Below are 19,508 nucleotides of genomic sequence, written 5' to 3'. Positions count from 1 at the left end.
TGAATGATTTTAGGTTTAAGTCAGCTAGTATCCGTGCCAGTGGGACCAAGTAAATGTTGAATAGGGAGGGGGATAGGGGGGAGCCTTGTGGGACTCCACAGGGATTGCGCCAGTGATGGGAGAAGGTTCCGTTGCTGTGGACCTGGTAAGTACGGTTAGTTAGGAAGCTTGAAAATCAGTTTAGTACTTGGCCGGTCATGCCGATGGAGTCAAGGCAGCTGAGCAAAATATCATGGTCGACCAGGTTGAAGGCACTGCTCAGGTCGAATTGGAGTACTAGGGCGCTTTTGCCCAGGGAGAACAGGTGGAGAAGGTAATTGGTCAGAGCAGCCAAGACAGTTTCTGTGCTGTGGTTTGAGCGGAAGCCGGATTGGGAATCATGAAGAATGTTGAACTTTTCTAGGTAATTCATGAGGTCATGGTTAACTAGGCCTTCCATGAGTTTTTGGAAGAGTGGTATGTTGGCGATGGGTCTGTAGTTGGCGGTGGAGGAGATGGGTTCCTTGGTGTTTTTAAGGAAAGGGGATACAAGAATGTGGCCAAGTAAAGTCGGGAAGTGACCAGTGGACAGGCATAGTGAGACCCAATTGAAGAGTTCGGCTTTGAATGAGGGGGGAGGGGCGGATTTCATGATGGTGGGTGGGCAATTGTCTAATAGGCAGTTGGAGTTAGCATATTTTGAGTAGAGTTTGAGAAAAAGGGCTTTTGAAGGAACTCCAGATCATGTTGGTTAGTGAACCTACTGTGTCTGCTGCAGGAAGGTTGAATATTGGCTGAGCTCGGAATTACAAGAGACGATTTTAAGGTGTGAATTTTGTTGGCAAAATAGTCGGCTAGGATTGTAGTGGAGGGCGGGAGGTCTGAGCTGGAGAGTTTGTGTGAATCTGTGTCTAGCAGGGAGTTGACTATTCTAAAAAGTGCTTTACTATTTAGAGAAGGGGAGTTGATTAGTTGGGAGTAATGTTTACTGCATTTTTCGTTGATCAATCTTTTGTATTCATTGACTTTTAGTCGCCAGTTGAGTCTATCGTTGTCAGTCCCTGATTTACGCCATGTTCTTTCTAATTTCCATACTTCGCATTTTATGACTAAGAGATCCGCATCAAACCAGCTGTTTGAGGGCCGAGGTGTTTTCTTGCGAAGTCTTAGAGGGGTGATGGTGTTTAGGACTTGGTCGCTGAAGTTTTTCCGGTCTAGGTGGAAGTTGGGGTCAGAGTTCGAGATGAGGGTGTAATGTGACCAGAAATCTGCTGGATTAATTTTTTTTCTTGTGTGGTTGGGCATGGGCTAAAATTCAATGCAAACAAATGCAGAGTAATGCATTTGGGGATTAATATTTGGAAGGAGCCGTATGTGCAGGGAGGTGAGAGGCTGATATGCATGGATGGGGAGAGGGACCTTGGATTGATAGTGTCCGAAGATAGATAGGCGAAAAAAAGCAGTGCGACAAGGCGGTGGCTGCTGCTGGAAGGATGCTGGGCTGTATAAAGAGAGGCGTAACCAGTAGAAGAACGAAGGTGTTGATGCCCCTGTACAGGTCGTTGGTGAGACCCCCACATAGAGTATTGTTTTCAGTTTTGGGACCGTATCTAGCGAAGGACACAAAAAGGCTTGAAGCGGTCCAAGGGAGGGCGACGAAAACGATAGGAGGTTTGCGCCAAAAAACGTACGAGGAGAGACTGGAAGGGACAGGGGAGGAACAGGGGAGATATGATTCAGACGTTCAAATACTTGAAAGATATTAACATAGAACAAAATCTTTTCCATAGAAAGGAAAATGGTAAAACCAGAGGACATAATTTGAGGTTGACGGGTGGTAGACTCAAGAGCAATGTAAGGAGATTCTTCTTTACAGAAAGGGTGGTGAATGCCTGGAATGCGCTCCTGAGAGAGCTGGTGGAGATGAAAACGATGACAGAGTTAAAAAAAGCGTGGGATGAATACAAAGGATCTAGAATCAGAAAATAATAGTAAATATTGAAGAACTAAGGCCAGTATTGGGCAGACTTGCACAGTTTGTGTCTGTACGTATATGGCTGTTTGGTGGAGGATAACTTTATTTGTGATGTAGTAACTGGATGCATCTTAACCACCATAATGTGCCCTTTTGTTTTGGCAGCTCACACATTTTAACATAGTGGTTAATATGCATGCCATTAATGTATTGCATTGAGAGTAAACATATTTTTTAGTGCATGCATTAGAACACCGAGTGCTAGAGATTAGCGCAGAATTCTTAAAAAAGAAAAAGGCTTTCTGCATCTAGGCCTTTGTCTTTGTTAATACTTTACAAATGGATTGTAAAGTATTAACAAAGACAAAGGCCTAGATGCATTATGGCCTAGATTCATTATGGGACAAAATGGTATCATCTTCTCATAATCCAGCACAATCAAATCAACTGCCCTGACGCCACTAGCAAAATGGAACAGTAATAAATTGCATTAGCAGCAAAACAATCGGATGTTTGAATTTCAAAAAATGTTTTTTTTGCTTTAATTTTTCCTACATTTTGTAGAAATCAAAATGCATAATACAGCTGAAGTAAGATGACTGAACATTTTAGTGAGTTTATTTAATTTTCCTTAAAGAGATGGGAAGTTTATTGTTTATTGCAAGCTTCCATACCGCTGCCAATGACTGGGGAGTCAATTCAGAGCCGTTTGCATGAGCTTCTGTAAAAGGTGTTACAATATAGAGTTACAAAGAGCTTCATCGAGGTGTTACAATACATGGGCTCTATACAGAGTTACATGGGCTTCTGTAGTGGTGTTACAATACAGAGTTATTAAGACCAGCATAATTATGGCATAATCAATCATCCTACTTATGTTACCAGCACATCGATTGTCCTTCAGTTTTCTTCAGCTCTAGGTTTATCTATATCCTTTTGTGTTCTTCCTATCAAATTCCTCATTGGAGGGGGAAGGCGGACTAGCCAACTGTCTGTCTCCTCTATGTTGTTTTATTGGCTAAAATAGTCTATGAAGAGGATGGTCTTTATCCCTTTCTTGAGCTTTCCAGTATCTTTTTCTAGTTTTAGTTCCTTTGGAAGGGCATTCCACCACCTTGGAGCCATCACCGAAAACATTCTTTTCCTGACACTTTTGTATTTGTTGTCTCTGAAGGAGGGAATATCCAGCAGGTGATTTTGGCTTGAGCGTAGTATGCATGTTGTGTGCCGATGTAGTCTAGCCCCCTAGATAGTGTGGTTCAGAGAAATGAATGATTTTGTGTGTCAGCAGTAGGATCTTGAATTTTACCCTGCTTTCAATCAGGAGCCAGTGTAGCTCTTTCAGTAGCGATTTTCCCAGCAGAAATCTTGCTGCTGCATTTTGTACCATTTGAATCTGTTTAATCGTGTATTTTGGGACACCCAGTAGTTACAAAGTTACATCCCTGAGCTTTTTCCTTATAGCAAAAATGATCATCATTTTGAGCAAAATGAGTATTACTGTACAGAGACAGAGGAAAAACTTTAGTTTTAACAGTAAGACACAACAGCACATGTATTACAGTGGAATCATCTCTTTGCACTCAGGACAGCCCTGTGTCACCTTCGCTACCTGCTAGGTTATCAGGTTGTATGTGATATTATGCAACACGTATAGAAACCATCTGCATCATCACAGGAGTTTTCTGATGCCTTACTATCATGCTAAGGTAGTGCAGAGCTAGGTTCATAGCATCACAATGCATAGTCATGACGTCATTACTCTGATATGACAATTTGGTAATAAAATGACATTTTTCAAAAGAAAATGGACAATGAAGAGCAATTTGTGGTGACTGAGAATGAAACTACCGACAAAGAATCCATGGAATCTGAGTGCCAGCCCAGTGATGACACAGAGTGTAAGAAAGACAAAGGGTTGGGGAAGGAAGAAAGGAAGGGTGAATAATAGCTTGCAAAGCAAAGGGTTCTTTTTAGTGTGCATCTATATGAAAAAAATAGTCAGTAAACTGGCATGAGGGACTTTGTTAAAAGTGTTTACTTTTTTCTGAGACTGTGATAAGAGCGCAGAAGTCTAAAGCATTTTAAAAAATATTTAGAAGTTCAAAGTAAATTTCAAATATAATCAATTACTTGCAATGTGGTTTCTTGCATTTTCCCCCTCTTTTACTAACGCGTAGCGCAGGTTTTAGTGCTGGCAGCGGCGGTAACTGCTCTGACGCTCCATAGAATTCCTAAGAGTGTCAGAGCAGTTACCGTAGCTGCCGGCACTACAACCCAAGCTACGTGTTAGTAAAAGAGGGGGTTTATTAGCCTCTAACTTTTTGTCCTGCATCCTATACCCTCCTTAAATTACCCTTTATGTTTTATCCTCTTTCAGACTCCCATCATTACTTGTTCCTATTCAGTAATTATCAGTCTGATATCCTTTTTTCATAAGCCTGCGTAAAAGTAATCAAGCTTCTATTAGGAAAGTAGCGATTTAGAATATCACTTGATATTTAAAATTGTAAGCTTCTTTTACTAATTCAAACTGCTAGGTCTGCCTAGTAAGTTGTAGTTGTGATTTAAAGGGCTAATTTTATGGCAGGGAACTTCTCTGAGAAGTCCACAAAGGTGTCCATTTGGAAGGTAATTTTATAAACTTTTTCCATGAGTAAAAGGCCACTTATAAAATTAGGTCACATATATGAGTAATACAAGTGGGTATGAGCAGATGGTGGGTGGAATCACAATTTGAATGTGCATTTTATGAGATACATCCATAGGCACGCACTTAAATACTAACATTTACGTAAACAAGTATAAATGTCAGCATCCTTAATACTAGCTTTATTTTTGTAGAATTTGTGCTAGTATTATATAAACATCAGATTTGGCTAAAACACAAGAGAAAATATCCAACTGGATATACAGGAGTAATACTTAAGGATCTCAAGCGCTCACAGCTAAAGGCCCGATGTATGTCACAAGCCAATAACCAAAAAGTGAGCTATCATTGGTCCTGTATATTCTCCTATTTTCTCAATTTTATCAAAAACTGCTTTATTTATTTATTTTTCCTTAATTATTATTTTCTTCTTTTTCAAACTGTATTTAATTTTAAACTTAATTCTATATTATGCCCATCTTATTCGCTTATTTGCATATTTATTTCTAAATGTTATTGATGTGCTGATTTTTTCATCAATCACAGAGTTCTTTCTCATTCAAAATATATGAATTACTAGCTGATGCCCCGGCGTTGCACGGGTATTTAATTATAGCAATAACACTGTAAATGGATTCAAATAAAGATACTTTATAGTGGTGAATGAAATTATTTTTTTACAGCTTTATAAAAAGTACAATATTCAAATTATTATGTGAAATATTTGACAAAATGAATACAATACAACTAACACAAAACTTGATTATAAACAACATTTTTAGTGTCAACTCCAGGAGCAAGAACATATAAATTCTTGGGTGAACCCACCCTTGAGCAAGCAACATAGAGTTGACCATGGGAAAAACAGGGGGATCTTAAATCCACGCCACAGTATGTAATAGTCTGTCCCTGTGATTTGTTGATTGTGATAGAGAATGCAAGTCTCACTGGAATTTGCAAGCTCTTAAACTGAAAAGGAAGATGTGTTGCAAGTTTCGTTCAAATCGGGCAAGCCGTTTTTGCGTTGGCAGCTTTTTACAATTTTTCCATAGATATGAATGGGTGAAATCAGATTTTCTGTTTGTAGCTCCGCCCACGTGTGCAGGGGGGCCGCGAGACCCCCAGAACATATCACCCCAGGTAGTGAGGGATCTGCATACCAAGTTTCGTTCAAATCGGGCAAGCCGTTTTTTTGTTGGCAGCCTTGTTCCATTTTTGCCATTGACATGAATGGGTGAAATCTGATTTTCAGTTTGTAGCTCCGCCCACATGTGCAGGTGGGCAGTGAGACCCCCAGAACATATCACCCCAGGTAGTGAGGGATCTGCATACCAAGTTTCGTTTAAATCGGGCAAGCCATTTTTGCGTTGGCAGCTTTTTACATTTTTGCCATTGACATGAATGGGTGAAATCTGATTTTCTGTTTGTAGCTCCGCCCACGTGAGCAGGAGGCCGCGAGACCCCCAGAACATATCACCCCAGGTAGTGAGGGATCAGCATACCAAGTTTCGTTCAAATCGGGCAAGCCGTTTTTGCGTTGGCAGCTTTTTACATTTTTGCCAGTGACATGAATGGGTGAAATCTGATTTTCTGTTTGTAGCTCCACCCACGTGTGCAGGTGGGCCGCGAGAACCCCAGAACATATCAACCCAGGTAGTGAGGGATCTGCATACCAAGTTTCGTTCAAATCGGTCAAGCCGATTTTGCGTGATCGCGGCACATACACACACACATACCTCCGATTTTATATATATAGATAGATGAAATACTTAGCTTCATGACATGACATGACGACGGAAGATCTCCGTTTCGCTCATAGTAAAAGAGCTTCGTCAGGAACGGCACCAGTATTCAAACTACAAATAAAACAAAATATGACTTAAATTCAAATTTTACAATATGTAAATAGCATGAGAGCTTACATTCATACTTGCGTTAATGAAAGCATAGTGACGAAGCTAACGGTGACACGCATTAAATATCCAGTATTTCCTAAAAGGCTTCTAAAAGAGGTTATCAAATGCAATATATATCCAGTTGGATATTTTCTCTTGTGTTTTAGCCAAATCTGATGATTATCTAGTATTATATAAAGACACATAGGGGTCCTTTAATCAAGCTGCGGTAGGGGGTTTAACGTGCGGAATACCGCGCATTAAACCGCCTGCTGCGCTAGCCGCTAACGCCTGCATTGAGCAGGCATTAGTTTTTTAGCGCGGCTTGATAAAAGGACCCCATAGACCCTGATTCTATAAAGTCTGCCTAAAGGTGCCTAATTTAATTGAGCAATAGGCTTAATCGATGCCTAAATTGGCAAACACCTCACAATCAGCTTTAGTTGGGTTTAATTGAAAGTTAGGTGCATAGATAGAAAAACTTGATTCTATAAAAGTGGGCCTTGTTAGGGGCAGATCATGGGTATGTTTTTGAGTTAGGTGCCTCCTTGTGATTCAGGTGTCGTTGGGCTCTGATATCGATGCCTAAATTTAGGAATAGAAAACCCTAGCATAAATTGGGGACTCCTATATGTTAGATGCTGAGCGTGATCCTATAATAATAATAATAATAACTTTATTCTTATATATATAATGGGCGCCTAAGTTTTATAGTGATAGTGCTGATATCAGCACTTAACTTTAGGCGGACTTTATAGAATCAGGGCCATAAGTGCCTATGAGTATTAATAAAATAGGCTGCAAGTCTTTTTTAAAATTATTTTTGTCCTTCACATATCTTTTTTTTATAAAGGTAATGGGGCTCATAATCGAAAGAGAAATATGTCCAAAAACCGACCTAAGTCGGCACTTGGACGAACATTTCTCAAATACGCCCGAGTGCCGATACTAAAAACGGGTTTTGGATGTATTTCTAAACGAGGGAGGAGTATCGAGGACGGGAGTTGGGCGGGACGTGGGCCTGCTTAGACTTAGTCGTACAAAAAATACTGAAGGGGTAACAAAATCAAATGATGTTACTGTTGAGTGACTAAATAAAGTTAGTTGTATACAAAAAAGTCACTGCATGAAAAATATGCATAAATAATATTTTCAAAAATTATTTCACAAATATTCAGTCTTAACTAGTTGAACTCTGCTCAGAGACATGAAGGCTGTATTTTGCCTCACCAAACAACCAACAGTGTTGGTGAGGCAAAATACAATCTTCATGTCTCTGAGCAGAGTTCAACTAGTTAAGACTGAATATTTGTGAAATAATTTTTGAAAATATTATTTATGCATATTTTTCATGCAGTGACTTTTTTGTATAGACTTAGTCGTACAGCATGTATAACCGAAAGTTATACATGTAAAACATGGTCTAAGTCACAAAAACCCACCTAAAGTCACCAGATAAGCACTGCAAACACATAAAACAAACCCCCACACACTACCCCAGTGATCACCGACCCCCCCCCCCCGCACCCCCATAAAAATATTAATCCCACCTTTAAAATTCAGCCTCCAGACCATCATCACCTGGCATAGGAAAGCTTAGTTGTCCAGCACAGAGGCAGCTTAAGTCGTCTTGGGGGGTGGGTTAGGGACTCATGGAGAGGAGAACCCATGCCCTTAAGCCCCTGTAATCACTGCATTGATACTCAAACATGTGCAGTCCCCTATACACCCCCAAAACCCTTTTTTTACTGGCATATAAGTGGCTTCTGCAGCCAAAAGGGCTATTGGGGTGGTATATAGGTGGGTCTAGGCCCTAGGGGATTTTAGAGGTGGTTTGGGGGGCTCACCATTATCTATAAGGGAGCTGTAGTGAGATGAAGACATGGTACCCTTTTTGTGAAGTTCAAAGTGCCCTGTAAGGTACCCCACTATTTAGGTGGCATGTCTGGGTGTTCAGTCCATTACTTTGCAGACCCCTCCCACATCCAACAGGGCTTATTCTAGGCGTTTTGGACTTGGACGAAAAGTTGGATGGAAATGTGGTATAAAGATGGACAATTTAGCGACTTGGACGATCAAATCGGCAGAACATATAATTAGACTTTCGAAAGTAAAAAAGTTTGGACGTATTTTTCGAAAATGTGCCCTAGGCTGTTTTTTACTTTGGACGACTTGCGAGTTGGACGTAAATGGACTTAGACGTCCCTTTCGATTATGCCCCTCAATATGCCTACTTTATAAAGGCAATGTTTTCCAACAATCATCTCAAAATAATATCATCTCTTCAAAAAATATTCTATGTTCTTATTTTATATAACCTTAAATTTAAATATCTCAATGTGATTATTCACACCTAACATTTTCAAACCAGTTTCCAATGTTGTAAAAAAAGGTTTTTACACATTGAGCAGTTAGATTTTTTAATAGCAATATCTTGCATACCTTGATTCACACATTTTTCATGTCAAGACTTAATTATTACTAAACTAAACTAAACTAAACCTTAGGTTTGTATACCGCGCCATCTCTGCAAGCGCAGAGCTCGGCACAGTTTACAGAGTTAAGAGGAAAGGAACTACAATAAGGGATAAAGGAGAGGGACTGAGAGGAAAGAGAGGGACAGAATACTGGAGAATGGGAGGAGATTAGATTTTTGCAAAGAGCCAAGTTTTCAAGTGTTTGCGGAAGGATTGGAAGGAGCTTGTTTCTGAGTGGGGATGAGAGGTTGTTCCAGAGTTCTGTGGTTCTAAAGGGGAGAGATGTTCCAAGTTTTCCTGTGCAGGATATACCTTTTATAGAGGGGAATGATAGTTTCAATTTTTGGGAGGGTCTGGTAGTGTGTGGTTTTGAGGAATTCCAAAAGAGTGGGATAACGGGAGGAAGGACGCCATGTAGGATCTTGAAGGCTAAGCAGGCACATTTAAAGAGGACTCTGGAGTATACTGGGAGCCAGTGAAGCTTGGAGAGGAGTGGGAAGACATGATCGAACTTGCCTTTTGTGAAAATAAGCTTAGCCGCGGCGTTCTGAATTAGCTGAAGTCTATGGAGGTTTTTCTTAGTTAGGCTTATATAGATGGAATTGCAGTAATCCAGTCTAGAGAGGATAGTAGATTGAACGAGGACGGTAAAGTGGGAATGATGAAAGCAGGATCTCACCTTCCTCAACATATGAAGGCAGAAGAAGCATTTTTTTATCAAAGAGTTGAGGTGATCATTGAAGGAGAGAGAGGAGTCAATGACGATGCCTAGGACTTTGCTTGAAAACTCAAGCTGAAGAGGGGGTCCAGAAGGTAATGGGATGGAGGTGGGTAAATGATCTAATGTTGGGCCGAGCCAGAGTAGTTTTGTTTTGGACTCATTCAGTTTCATTTGTACAGATTGGGCCCAGGATTGGAGATTCATAATACAAGTGGATATGTTCTCAGCGAGGTTAGAGAGGTTCGAGTCAGTCTCGAGGAGGATGAGGATGTCATTGGCGTAGGTGTAGAGAGTTTCTAGGGGGGATAGATGAAGGAGTTTCATCTATCCCCCCTAGAAACAATATTGTTTATGCCAGCCTTTCAAAATTTAATATTGGGCAACGTCAAACTCTACATAATACTGCTATTAAGTTACTAGGGCACAAGAGCAAGTGTGATCCTGTAACTCCTCTTTTTTGCATTATCATTGGTTGCCGGTTAATTTTAGAATTAAATTTAAAATTTTAGTTTTAACTCACAAAGCATTTCATATCCTGGAACCTAGTTATTTGAATTCATTAACCATTCCTTATACCCCAGGGCGAACATTAAGATCTTTACAAGATAATAGACTTGTTTTGTCAGTAGTTCGTAGAACTAGATGGGAATTTACACAGCCTAAAGCTTTTTTTACTTGGCACCAGGCCTTTGGAATCAACTTCTGAATTACATTCGATCTGAAGCAAACTTTAAGGCTTTTAAGACATTAAAAATTTTTTTTTTTTTCATTTAGCTTTTGAACTGATTCATTCCCAATTAACCATATTCATTCATTGAGAGGTTACCTGGCACTATCAACACATCATTATATTATCATTTTTATGCATTTTACTTGCAAGTTATTTTTAGATATGGTTGTGAATTTTAGGTCTTTCCTATTTTTATGGAGTTCTTGCCTGGCTTTTATTGGTATTTTACTGTTATGTAAAACCACTGAGAACTGTTGTAAGCTTCGGCATTATATCAAATTTTAATAAATATAAGCATATAGGACCATCATATTAGAGGTTAATGAAACATCTAATCATGTTTTCCATGCAGCCTCATTTAAAATATAATCATCAGTCCTCTATCAATTCAAAAACCAGTCAAATGTACAAATCAATAAACCTTTCTTTAAAAACATTTTTAAAATATTTATGGCCCTTTTACTAAAGCTTGGCATATTCTTACAGAAGTATCACATGCTGAATGCTAAGAAGCCCATAGGTATAAAATGGGCTTTTTAACGTATGGTACAATCTACATGCTAAGAAGCCCATTTTATACTTATAGGCTTCTTATCATCTAGTGTGCATTACTTCCATTAGCACATAACAAGCTTTAGTAAAAGTGCTCCATAAAGGGGAATGCAGTTGTTAAGTGACACGGCTTTAAAATTATTCAAGAACATCTACTTTCAGAATATTCAATAACACCTACATGATCACATTTTGAGCTGCAACTCAGCATCAGAGTGTTGCACTCCTCTCTGTGTCAAAACTTCTCTAAAATGAAAAACAAAGTGAATTAATAATAAAAACTTTAAAAACTAACAATTTTTCACTGCCTAATCCCATGGCTGATTAACCCCTTTATTTATTCAAATTTATTTTCCTCTTGTAGCTTTCATCTTTCATTAACTCATTGATGCCAATAAAAAAGCAAAAAATAGAGCCCATGTATTGTACATTCACAGAAAGCTCCCAATCAGTCACATGATGTAAAACGCTATTCAAATGCGAGTCTGCCATTCTACTAACTCATTCAGACTTCTCAGTTAAATAGCTTGTAACTTGTGAATTTGATTTCCTGGGGTTGTCTTCCACCAAGTATGCCACCAACATCCAATGTGAAACTAATGAAGCCATCTCATTCCTGGTAAGAATCTCGCCCATGTTCATTAAGACAAAGTCATAATGATCTTTGGGTCCTCCCCACATATGGTATAAATTAGTAAAAGGTGATAACCATTTCTGTTCTTCAATAATAGAACTATACCAGTTGCAATGATTACAAACCCAGAGGCCCACATCCAATCCCCTTTTCCCTGAAACAACTTTCTGAGCCAGAGACTTGCCAAGATTTTTGCCATGTTGATAAACAATTACAGGAAATGAATGATCCCTAGCAGTAGTACCATGAGATTTACAGACAGGTGACATTTTTTATAGCAGCGCTAAACTGGGCAGCAGTGGAAAGTGACTGCTTTTGTCCAGGGCTATACTAACCATGAGGATGTGGCAGGGGGGAGGGTCAGACACTCAGGAGGGCATGATTTCAGTTGAGGGCAGAGTCAATATGTTCAGGGGAAGTAATACTGGGCGGAGGGGGTGCTATTTTCCAGTCAGGGGTGGATTAGGAGGGAGGATGGACATCAGGGAGGGATTGGATATTGGGGAGGGGGAATCTGATCATGAAGGGTAAAATGTGTTTGGGGACATGTTCCACTGTGGTACGTGATCTATGTTTGTAAATGTGCTATTTGATAGCCAGTAGCGCCTCCTTTTGAGGTGATGCTATGTGCGGTAACATTATTGGCAGTAATGACAGCTAATGATGGTACAGACCAACACTTTAGCTTCACTGACAACCTCTTCTCTTCCCAAGTCATACTTACTCTCCATCCCTATCTGTGTTAAACTCATGTTCTCAGTATAAAGATGCCTAGGAAATATAAAGAAAACAGAATATTAATGGATACATGGAAAACGTTGCGTTATGTCAATAATTTAACAGCTAATCCATTACATAAATCTACAAATCAATCTTTATGGGTAAACTCCAAGATTCAAATTAGCGGATTTTAAATCGTTTGGAAGCATTGGATTACTGCAGGTATATGGACTTTAGATGATGATATTTCAAATGGTAAACTGCTTGATTTTTCACAGTTGCAACATATATTTGGTCTTAATAAATCACAAAGCTTTAAATGGTTGCAACTGAAGCAGGCTATTCAGGAGGGGTTCCCTGAATGGAAAATTCTTAATAATTTGTATAGTCTGGAATTCTTATGCTTTCAGGTGGATTTTTTGGGACACCAAGCCGCACAGTGGTATAAATTGATATCTGGATATATGAATAAAAAACCAAGAACTGGTCTTAGAGACATTTGAGCATTGAGATTAAGCATCAAATTTCTGCATCTCAATGGCCATGAATTTGGTCTTGGAACATGAGATGTACAGTGTCTGCATCTATGAGACAAACTTGGTTCTTTTTGTTGCATAGAGCTTTTTGGACCCCTGTTAGATTACAAAAATTAGATAGCTCTAGGTCTAATAGATGCTGGCATTGTAATCTGGAAGCAGGGACTTTGGATCATTTAATATTTTATTGTCCCTGTATCATGGTTTTTTGGAAATCAATTTGGTCTTAAATTAATTGTTTACTAGAAAACCATGTTGCTTTAGCATATGATACAATTCTGTTTGGGATGTCAATGAGAGCAAAAAGTCAAATTTCATCAAATAATAACAAGCTTTTATTAATTATGACAGGAGTCGCCATATAACATATTACCAATAATTGGAAAAATTACAATAGGCTTAGCTACACATTTTGGTGGAATTCATTATGTCATATTTATAAAATGGAAAGATCAATTACCATACATAAAGGGAATTATAATAATTTTAAAAAGATTTGGGGGCCATTAGCAAATTATTACAATGAATAGACATCATTTTCCTAATGAAAGTACATTTACATGTAGGGGGAGGGGGGAGGGTAAATAGTTCTTTTAAAGGTCTGATTAATAGATTGAAATATAATATACTGTATAAAGGATATTTTGAATTAAATTACTTGTGGGAAGTGTGGTTGGGGGGAATACATTTTTTGTATGTCAAATCATAATTGTATGATTATCAAGTGAAATGTAAAAGTTAATATGACGTAGTATTGTGCACTTGTTGTAAGATGGAAAAATGAATAAAGAATTTAAAAAAAAACCAAAAACCTGCACAGGATGTTTACTAAGTGGAGAGTAACAGATATGATATTGGGACAATCCCAGATGTATCATATTTTAACATGCAGTGGCCATAAGCATGAGTTTGCACGGTCTATCGTATGGTAAAACCTACACTATCTGCTTAATGCAGCTTAGTAAAAGACTTCCCAGGTGAGTTTATAAAATAGTATTTATATAAGTACATACTTGGCCTCTTAATCCAAACACCTGTTAGAATATTACCCTCCATAAATTCAGAATTGTTCACACTTCCGGGAAAGGAAGGAATTTTGGCCATCATGAAGTGATTAGGCTGATGTCACTGCAAATTTGTACCAGTTTCTAGATGGAACTGCGGAATGACTGGTCTAAATGAGAGTGATTATAGGTTGGGGGAGGGATGGGTAGCTGGGAATTAAGTTTAAAGGTGCAAAAGGAAGCTTCTAATAGCCCCCCCCCCAAAAAAAAGGCTTTAGACTACCAAAACAGAAATCATAGGAAAAGGAATATATGATTTTATACTATATCAGATTAATTCCTATTCATGCAAAATGCCTATTATGACAATTTCTTGCAAACTAAAATGAAATATAATTTTTTATAGCTGGTGCTGTAATGAAATACCTGGATAAAAATACAGAAGTGACAAAGCAAATAGTTCTGAATGGAAATATTGTCAGAGAAAGTACTGAAGACTGTGGCACCTTACAGTAAGACTATGACTTTATAAATTGTAAATGAGCTGTATTTACCTTGAATAATTGTCTTACATGTATTGCTCGGTGTTTCTGAATATCAGGCTGATATCCAGCTAGAGAAGAGACTGAATTTATTTACTAGGGTTTATTTACCGCATTTTGAAGAAATTTACCTGGTGTACAGTAAAAATAGTGCTATCCAAAATGGGGTTTTTTGCTGCTTCTATACAAAAGCAAAACTTTTGAAGCAGGTGTTTTTGTATCCTCATTTTTCGGGGGGGGGGGGGGGGGGATGAGGTTTCTTACAAATCTTTTAGCATGTGGCCATGAAAGGTACAAAATAAGCAAAAACAATGCCTTGCTACAGTAGATTCATATAACATGTTTCAATCTTATTTTAGACTGATCATATTCAAGGGTTAACAGTATAGGGGCTCATAATAAAAAAAACAAATGTCTAAAAAGTGGCCTAAATGGGTACCTGGACGATCAAAAAGCCTAATCGTCCAAGTACCCATAATCAAAGTTGGTTTTAGATGTATCTAAAACCAGTTTAGGCCTTTCCACTGCCTCTAAACGCATAGAGCGAAAAGAGGCGTTTTTAGAGGAGGGGAAAGGGCGGGCGGTGGGCAGGAGGTGGGCCAACCTAGCCATAGGCGTGCAACAGATATAACCAAAACTTTAGGTAGGTTGCCTAGTCAGCACGTATACGTTTTGACTTAGACCAAGTCAAAACAGGTATAAGTGCTGAAAAGGGGCCGCTGAGCTGATCGCTGCAGCTCAGCAGCCCCAGCAACCTGCCTACCCCCTACTGCAACGTTCACTTAAGGAGAGATGGCTCATCTCTCCTGCTGCGATGGTGATCGCTCACCCTCCCCTCCGAACCGCGGCACTTTGGGGTGAGCATTGCAGCAGGGCATCTCCCCTGCCGGCGATCCTCACTCCGAAGTGCCGCGGTTCGGAGGGGGGGTGGGCGATCACCATCGCCGGCAGGAGAGACGAGCCATCTCTCCTGCAGCGATCAGCCTTCCCCCAGCGATTATGATCGGGCAGGCAGGAGCCCAAGCCCTCCTTCCCAGCGACACCGCGAACCCCCGACAGCATCGGGGTAAGAGAGAGCCCTTATTGAGCAGATTGGATGGATTGTGAGGGGCTTTTGTTTGCCATCATTTGCTGTGTTAGTGTGAATGTTTAATTTTAAACTGCATTGGTAGAAAGATTCTGCTGAATCTGCCACCTATTTATCAGAATTCCATTTTTCAACTGAATTGTAAAACTTCCTCCAGAGAAAAGTATTCTGATGTGGTCAGTGTGTTCTGTTTAACCCTTGGTTATTATTGTATGTTCAGCTTTTTACATAGCTGCAGCAAAGATGCTCTACTGTTTTACCAGTGAACTCATTGCTTGAGGATGTGATAGCAGCGGTTAGCATGTCTATGTTTAAAAAATGGTTTGGATAAGTTCCTGGAGAAAAGGTCCATAGTCTGCTATAAAGACAGACATGGGGAAAGCCACTGTTTGCCCTGGGATCAGTAGCATGGAATGTTGCTACCATTTGGGGTTCTGCCAAGTTCTTTGACTTGGATTGATCACCGTTAGAAACAGGATACTGGGCTAGATGGACCATTGGTCTGACCCAGTATGGCTATTCTTATGTTCCCTGGCTCTTTGTTCTTCCTTATCTATTGATAGATGCTACTGCCATGGCATTGTTTGAGTGGGGAGACATCACTTTCCCCTGCACAACAGGGTAACATAGTAAATGATGGCAGATAAAGACCTGAACGGTCCATCCAGTCTGCCCATAAGTTATACTCATTAAAAATATATGATTGGGTGAAACACTACTTGCGCGGTCAGTGAGAATTCATTTCTTGAAAAAATCCTCTTTCTACATCCAGTCACCCATATCTATCAGGCGGACACCAGGTCCATCACCTCCTAGGCACAGAAAGCCTTCCAAAGCTACAGGATTTCATCTTTCAGCACCAGCCATGGCTTCCTGGGCCCTGAAGGACCCTCCTGACCACATCTGTGGGCGGGGAGGCTGCAGGCTTTACACATTAACAGAATAAGCCTGTCGGCACTAAACTTTATGTGACCCTTTGTGCTCACTCTGCAGCTTGCAGATCGCCAGCCCAGCTCAGCTGTGGAAGGCCTGCTTCCACTTACACAGGCTCTAAAATGGCAATATTTCCTGCCAAAAGTGGTCCCCCCATAGCTTTAGATACCTAAATGGTGATGCCACTAGTTAGTTGGTTCTCAGTAAGATAAACCCACATGTCTGAACTGATCTTGAGGGATATTAAGGAATGTCTTCTTTTTTTTTTTTTAATAACAAAGAAGGAGCCAACAAAAAAGTGTTGAAAACTATTTAGAAAAATTTTAGAGAACTTTTTTTTTTGCATTCATTTGGTAATGACGGCAGATAAAATGACCTGAACAGTCCACTCAGTCTGCCCATCAGTTATTCTCATTAAATTAACTTGCCTCTTCTTTGTTATTTCTGGGCCATAGAATAAAGTCCACCTGGTGTTGTCCTAGGTTCCAACCGCTGAAGTTGCCATCTAAGCTCACTCCAGCCTATGCAACCATCCCATTGTTTGCAGGTTATCTACGGTAAAGTCTGGCCAGTAACATCCTCATGTTCCAAGTTAGTGGAGTTCCCATTGATGCCCTCCCCAGCCCATCCTACACCGATTCATGAACCGTCAGATTTTGCAGTAAGTTCTGAGCTGTGGGAGAGCAGTTTCATCCCAGTGCCATTGGATGACATCACCCACTTGTATGCCTGACTCAGTCCTGCTTGTCGACGAAAAACATTCAATGCCAGTGAAAAATTGTTTATAAAAATTTCCCCAAAATCACTTAAGGCATCTGTTTATATTGACTGCAGAAGACCTTTCCAATTTAACACCTTGGATACAAAAAAAGGCCTTCAAGTTACTTTTAAATTTATCAAGGGATGTAATTTCTCTTATATAATTTGGTGCTGAATTCCCGATGGTGGGGGCCGTGACAGAAAAGTGTTAATGTATCTTAAAGAAGGGATGAACGCAACGTACGATGGGGGGATGGGGGATAAATAGCCTGTTAATAAAATGAGGTTGGCCGGAAGTTATGGTCTTGTATGTCAGTAACATTATTTTATAGGAAATTCGATGATCTATAGGCAGCCAGTGGGCATTGATCAAAAGAGGGTTCTTTGAGTGGGCAGACTTGTTGGGCCGATGGCCCTTTTCTGCCGTTATACTCTATGTTTCTATGTTTCTATCCATATTTCTGCAGTACTATTACTTTCCTGCTAGACTAGTAGTACTTTTCAAAATATACAAAAATACTTCTAACAATACCCATTTAGGTTATATGTAATAATTTGAAAATAAACAGTTTAAACACAGATAAATTCAGCATTAATTCTGTGTAATATCTATTACTAACGCTAAAGTTTCATATGCAAATCATATACTTATATAGCTGGTTTATTTTCCAGGCCAGAAAAAGTGGACAAAGTTATCAAAGAATGGGAAGGTTCATTCTTTAAGGATAACCCTCACTTGAGGAAAAAATCTGCCTCTCTGCGCTTTGATCTTCACTTGGCAGCAACTAATGAAGGGGATTCAGAAGAGACTAAACAAAATAACCCACCAGATATTGAAGTGAGGCTAACAATGAGGCGTTCCTGTAGCATTCCAACTATCACACCATAACCTGTGGCAAACTGCAGTCCTAACAGCAGGTTCAGTTTTGAAATGCAATTAAAATGGCAAAAAACAGCAGTCACTTTGAAAATGAGGATAATGCATCATTTTTTTATGAATGGAGGAAACAAAACGGGTATAAATGTTAAACTGGCCTAAAACCTTATTCTTATTAATCTTTGCTTCTGACTGTCCCTCATTAAATGTTCAGTATTTCAGCTCCTTATGATTTCATGACATTGCAAAGGATGTTGTTTCAACATTATTTCCACTAAATTCACAAATTAGATTTTGATTGGTTTTTCATCCAAGTTAACAGTTTCCATATTTGTTCTCTGAAAGGGTAATTTTATAAGGCTTTTCCATGCATAAAGCTGGTTTTATACAAAAAAAAAAAAAAGTACAGTCATATAGCAAAGATACTTACCTGTAGCACAGGGGTTCTTAGAGGGTCTATGGATGGGTTTCGGGGGGTCTGTGAGGATCAGATAAAAATTAACATTTATATTCACTGTACAGCCCAGGACTGCTGATTTTTCTTGTGTGAAGGTTTAGAGGGTTTTTTTTTAGATTGTTTATTTTAAAGTTTAATAATACTTTGTGTATGTCATATATATATATATATATATGAGACAATCAAATCTTGATAAATAAAGTACATTATATTCATTGCATGCAAAGTTGTGTTTATGTGAATATTTCTGGGGAAGGGGTCCTTAGCTTTCATCAGATTCTTAAAGGGATTTGTGACTCAAAAAAGGTTTAGAATCGCTACTGTAGCAGGTATTCTCCAAAGATAGCAAGCCATTTTGGCCTTTATCTGCCGTCATGTTTCTATATATTCTCATATGGAACCCAGTATGGACACTGCAAAGTGCACTTTCACTTTAAATCTCTAAGCTAGTGTCTCGCAAACTTTGTGAAGCCACAGCACACTAGCCCCCTCTTCTACGAAACTGCACTAGCGGTTGTTAGCGTAGAGAGCTGCACTGAATAGCCTGCGCTGCTTCCGACACTCATTGAGTTCCTATGAGCGTCGGGAGCAGCGAGGGCCATTCAGCGTGGCTTCCCGCACTAGAAACTGCTAGCGCGGTTTCGTAGAAGAGGGGGTAAATGTGGTGGCTGCGGCTCAACAGCATCCAGAAGTGCACGGATGTCGACATGATGTCACGCACATGCGTGATGTCATCATATTGACGTCCATGCATGTGCAAAAGACCTTCAGATGGGGCCCTGAGCCACCAGTGGGTGGTGCTGGAAGGGAAGAGGCATAAAGAGAAGGTGAGGCACTGGCGCCGGTTGACTGCCTAAAGGATGTGCCTCTAACTGCGAGAGGCATGTCCTGTAGGCAGTCAGCCAACACCGGCACTTCTCCTCCTCCCCAGCATCTCGCAGCACACTTAGAATCTCGGGCGATTCTGTCATGGCACACAG

General features: G+C 39.7%; 1 protein-coding gene across 2 annotated transcripts in view; it reads left to right on the top strand.

The window, feature by feature from the left end:
- KRT222 (keratin 222) overlaps positions 1–18,521 on the top strand; it is a 70,979-nt gene extending 52,458 nt beyond the window's left edge. For both annotated transcript variants that reach the window (XM_033918746.1, XM_033918745.1), the window contains 2 exons: positions 14,280–14,385; positions 17,867–18,521. In XM_033918746.1, coding sequence (XP_033774637.1) covers positions 14,280–14,385; positions 17,867–18,083 — 323 coding nt within the window. In that variant the 3' untranslated portion in view covers positions 18,084–18,521. The remainder of the gene's footprint in view (positions 1–14,279; positions 14,386–17,866) is intronic.
- Positions 18,522–19,508: the final 987 nt, after the last annotated feature.

Source organism: Geotrypetes seraphini, chromosome 13 (genome assembly GCF_902459505.1).
Source record: "Geotrypetes seraphini chromosome 13, aGeoSer1.1, whole genome shotgun sequence".
NCBI lineage: Eukaryota > Metazoa > Chordata > Amphibia > Gymnophiona > Dermophiidae > Geotrypetes > Geotrypetes seraphini.
This window is presented reverse-complemented; position numbering and strand designations above follow the sequence as displayed.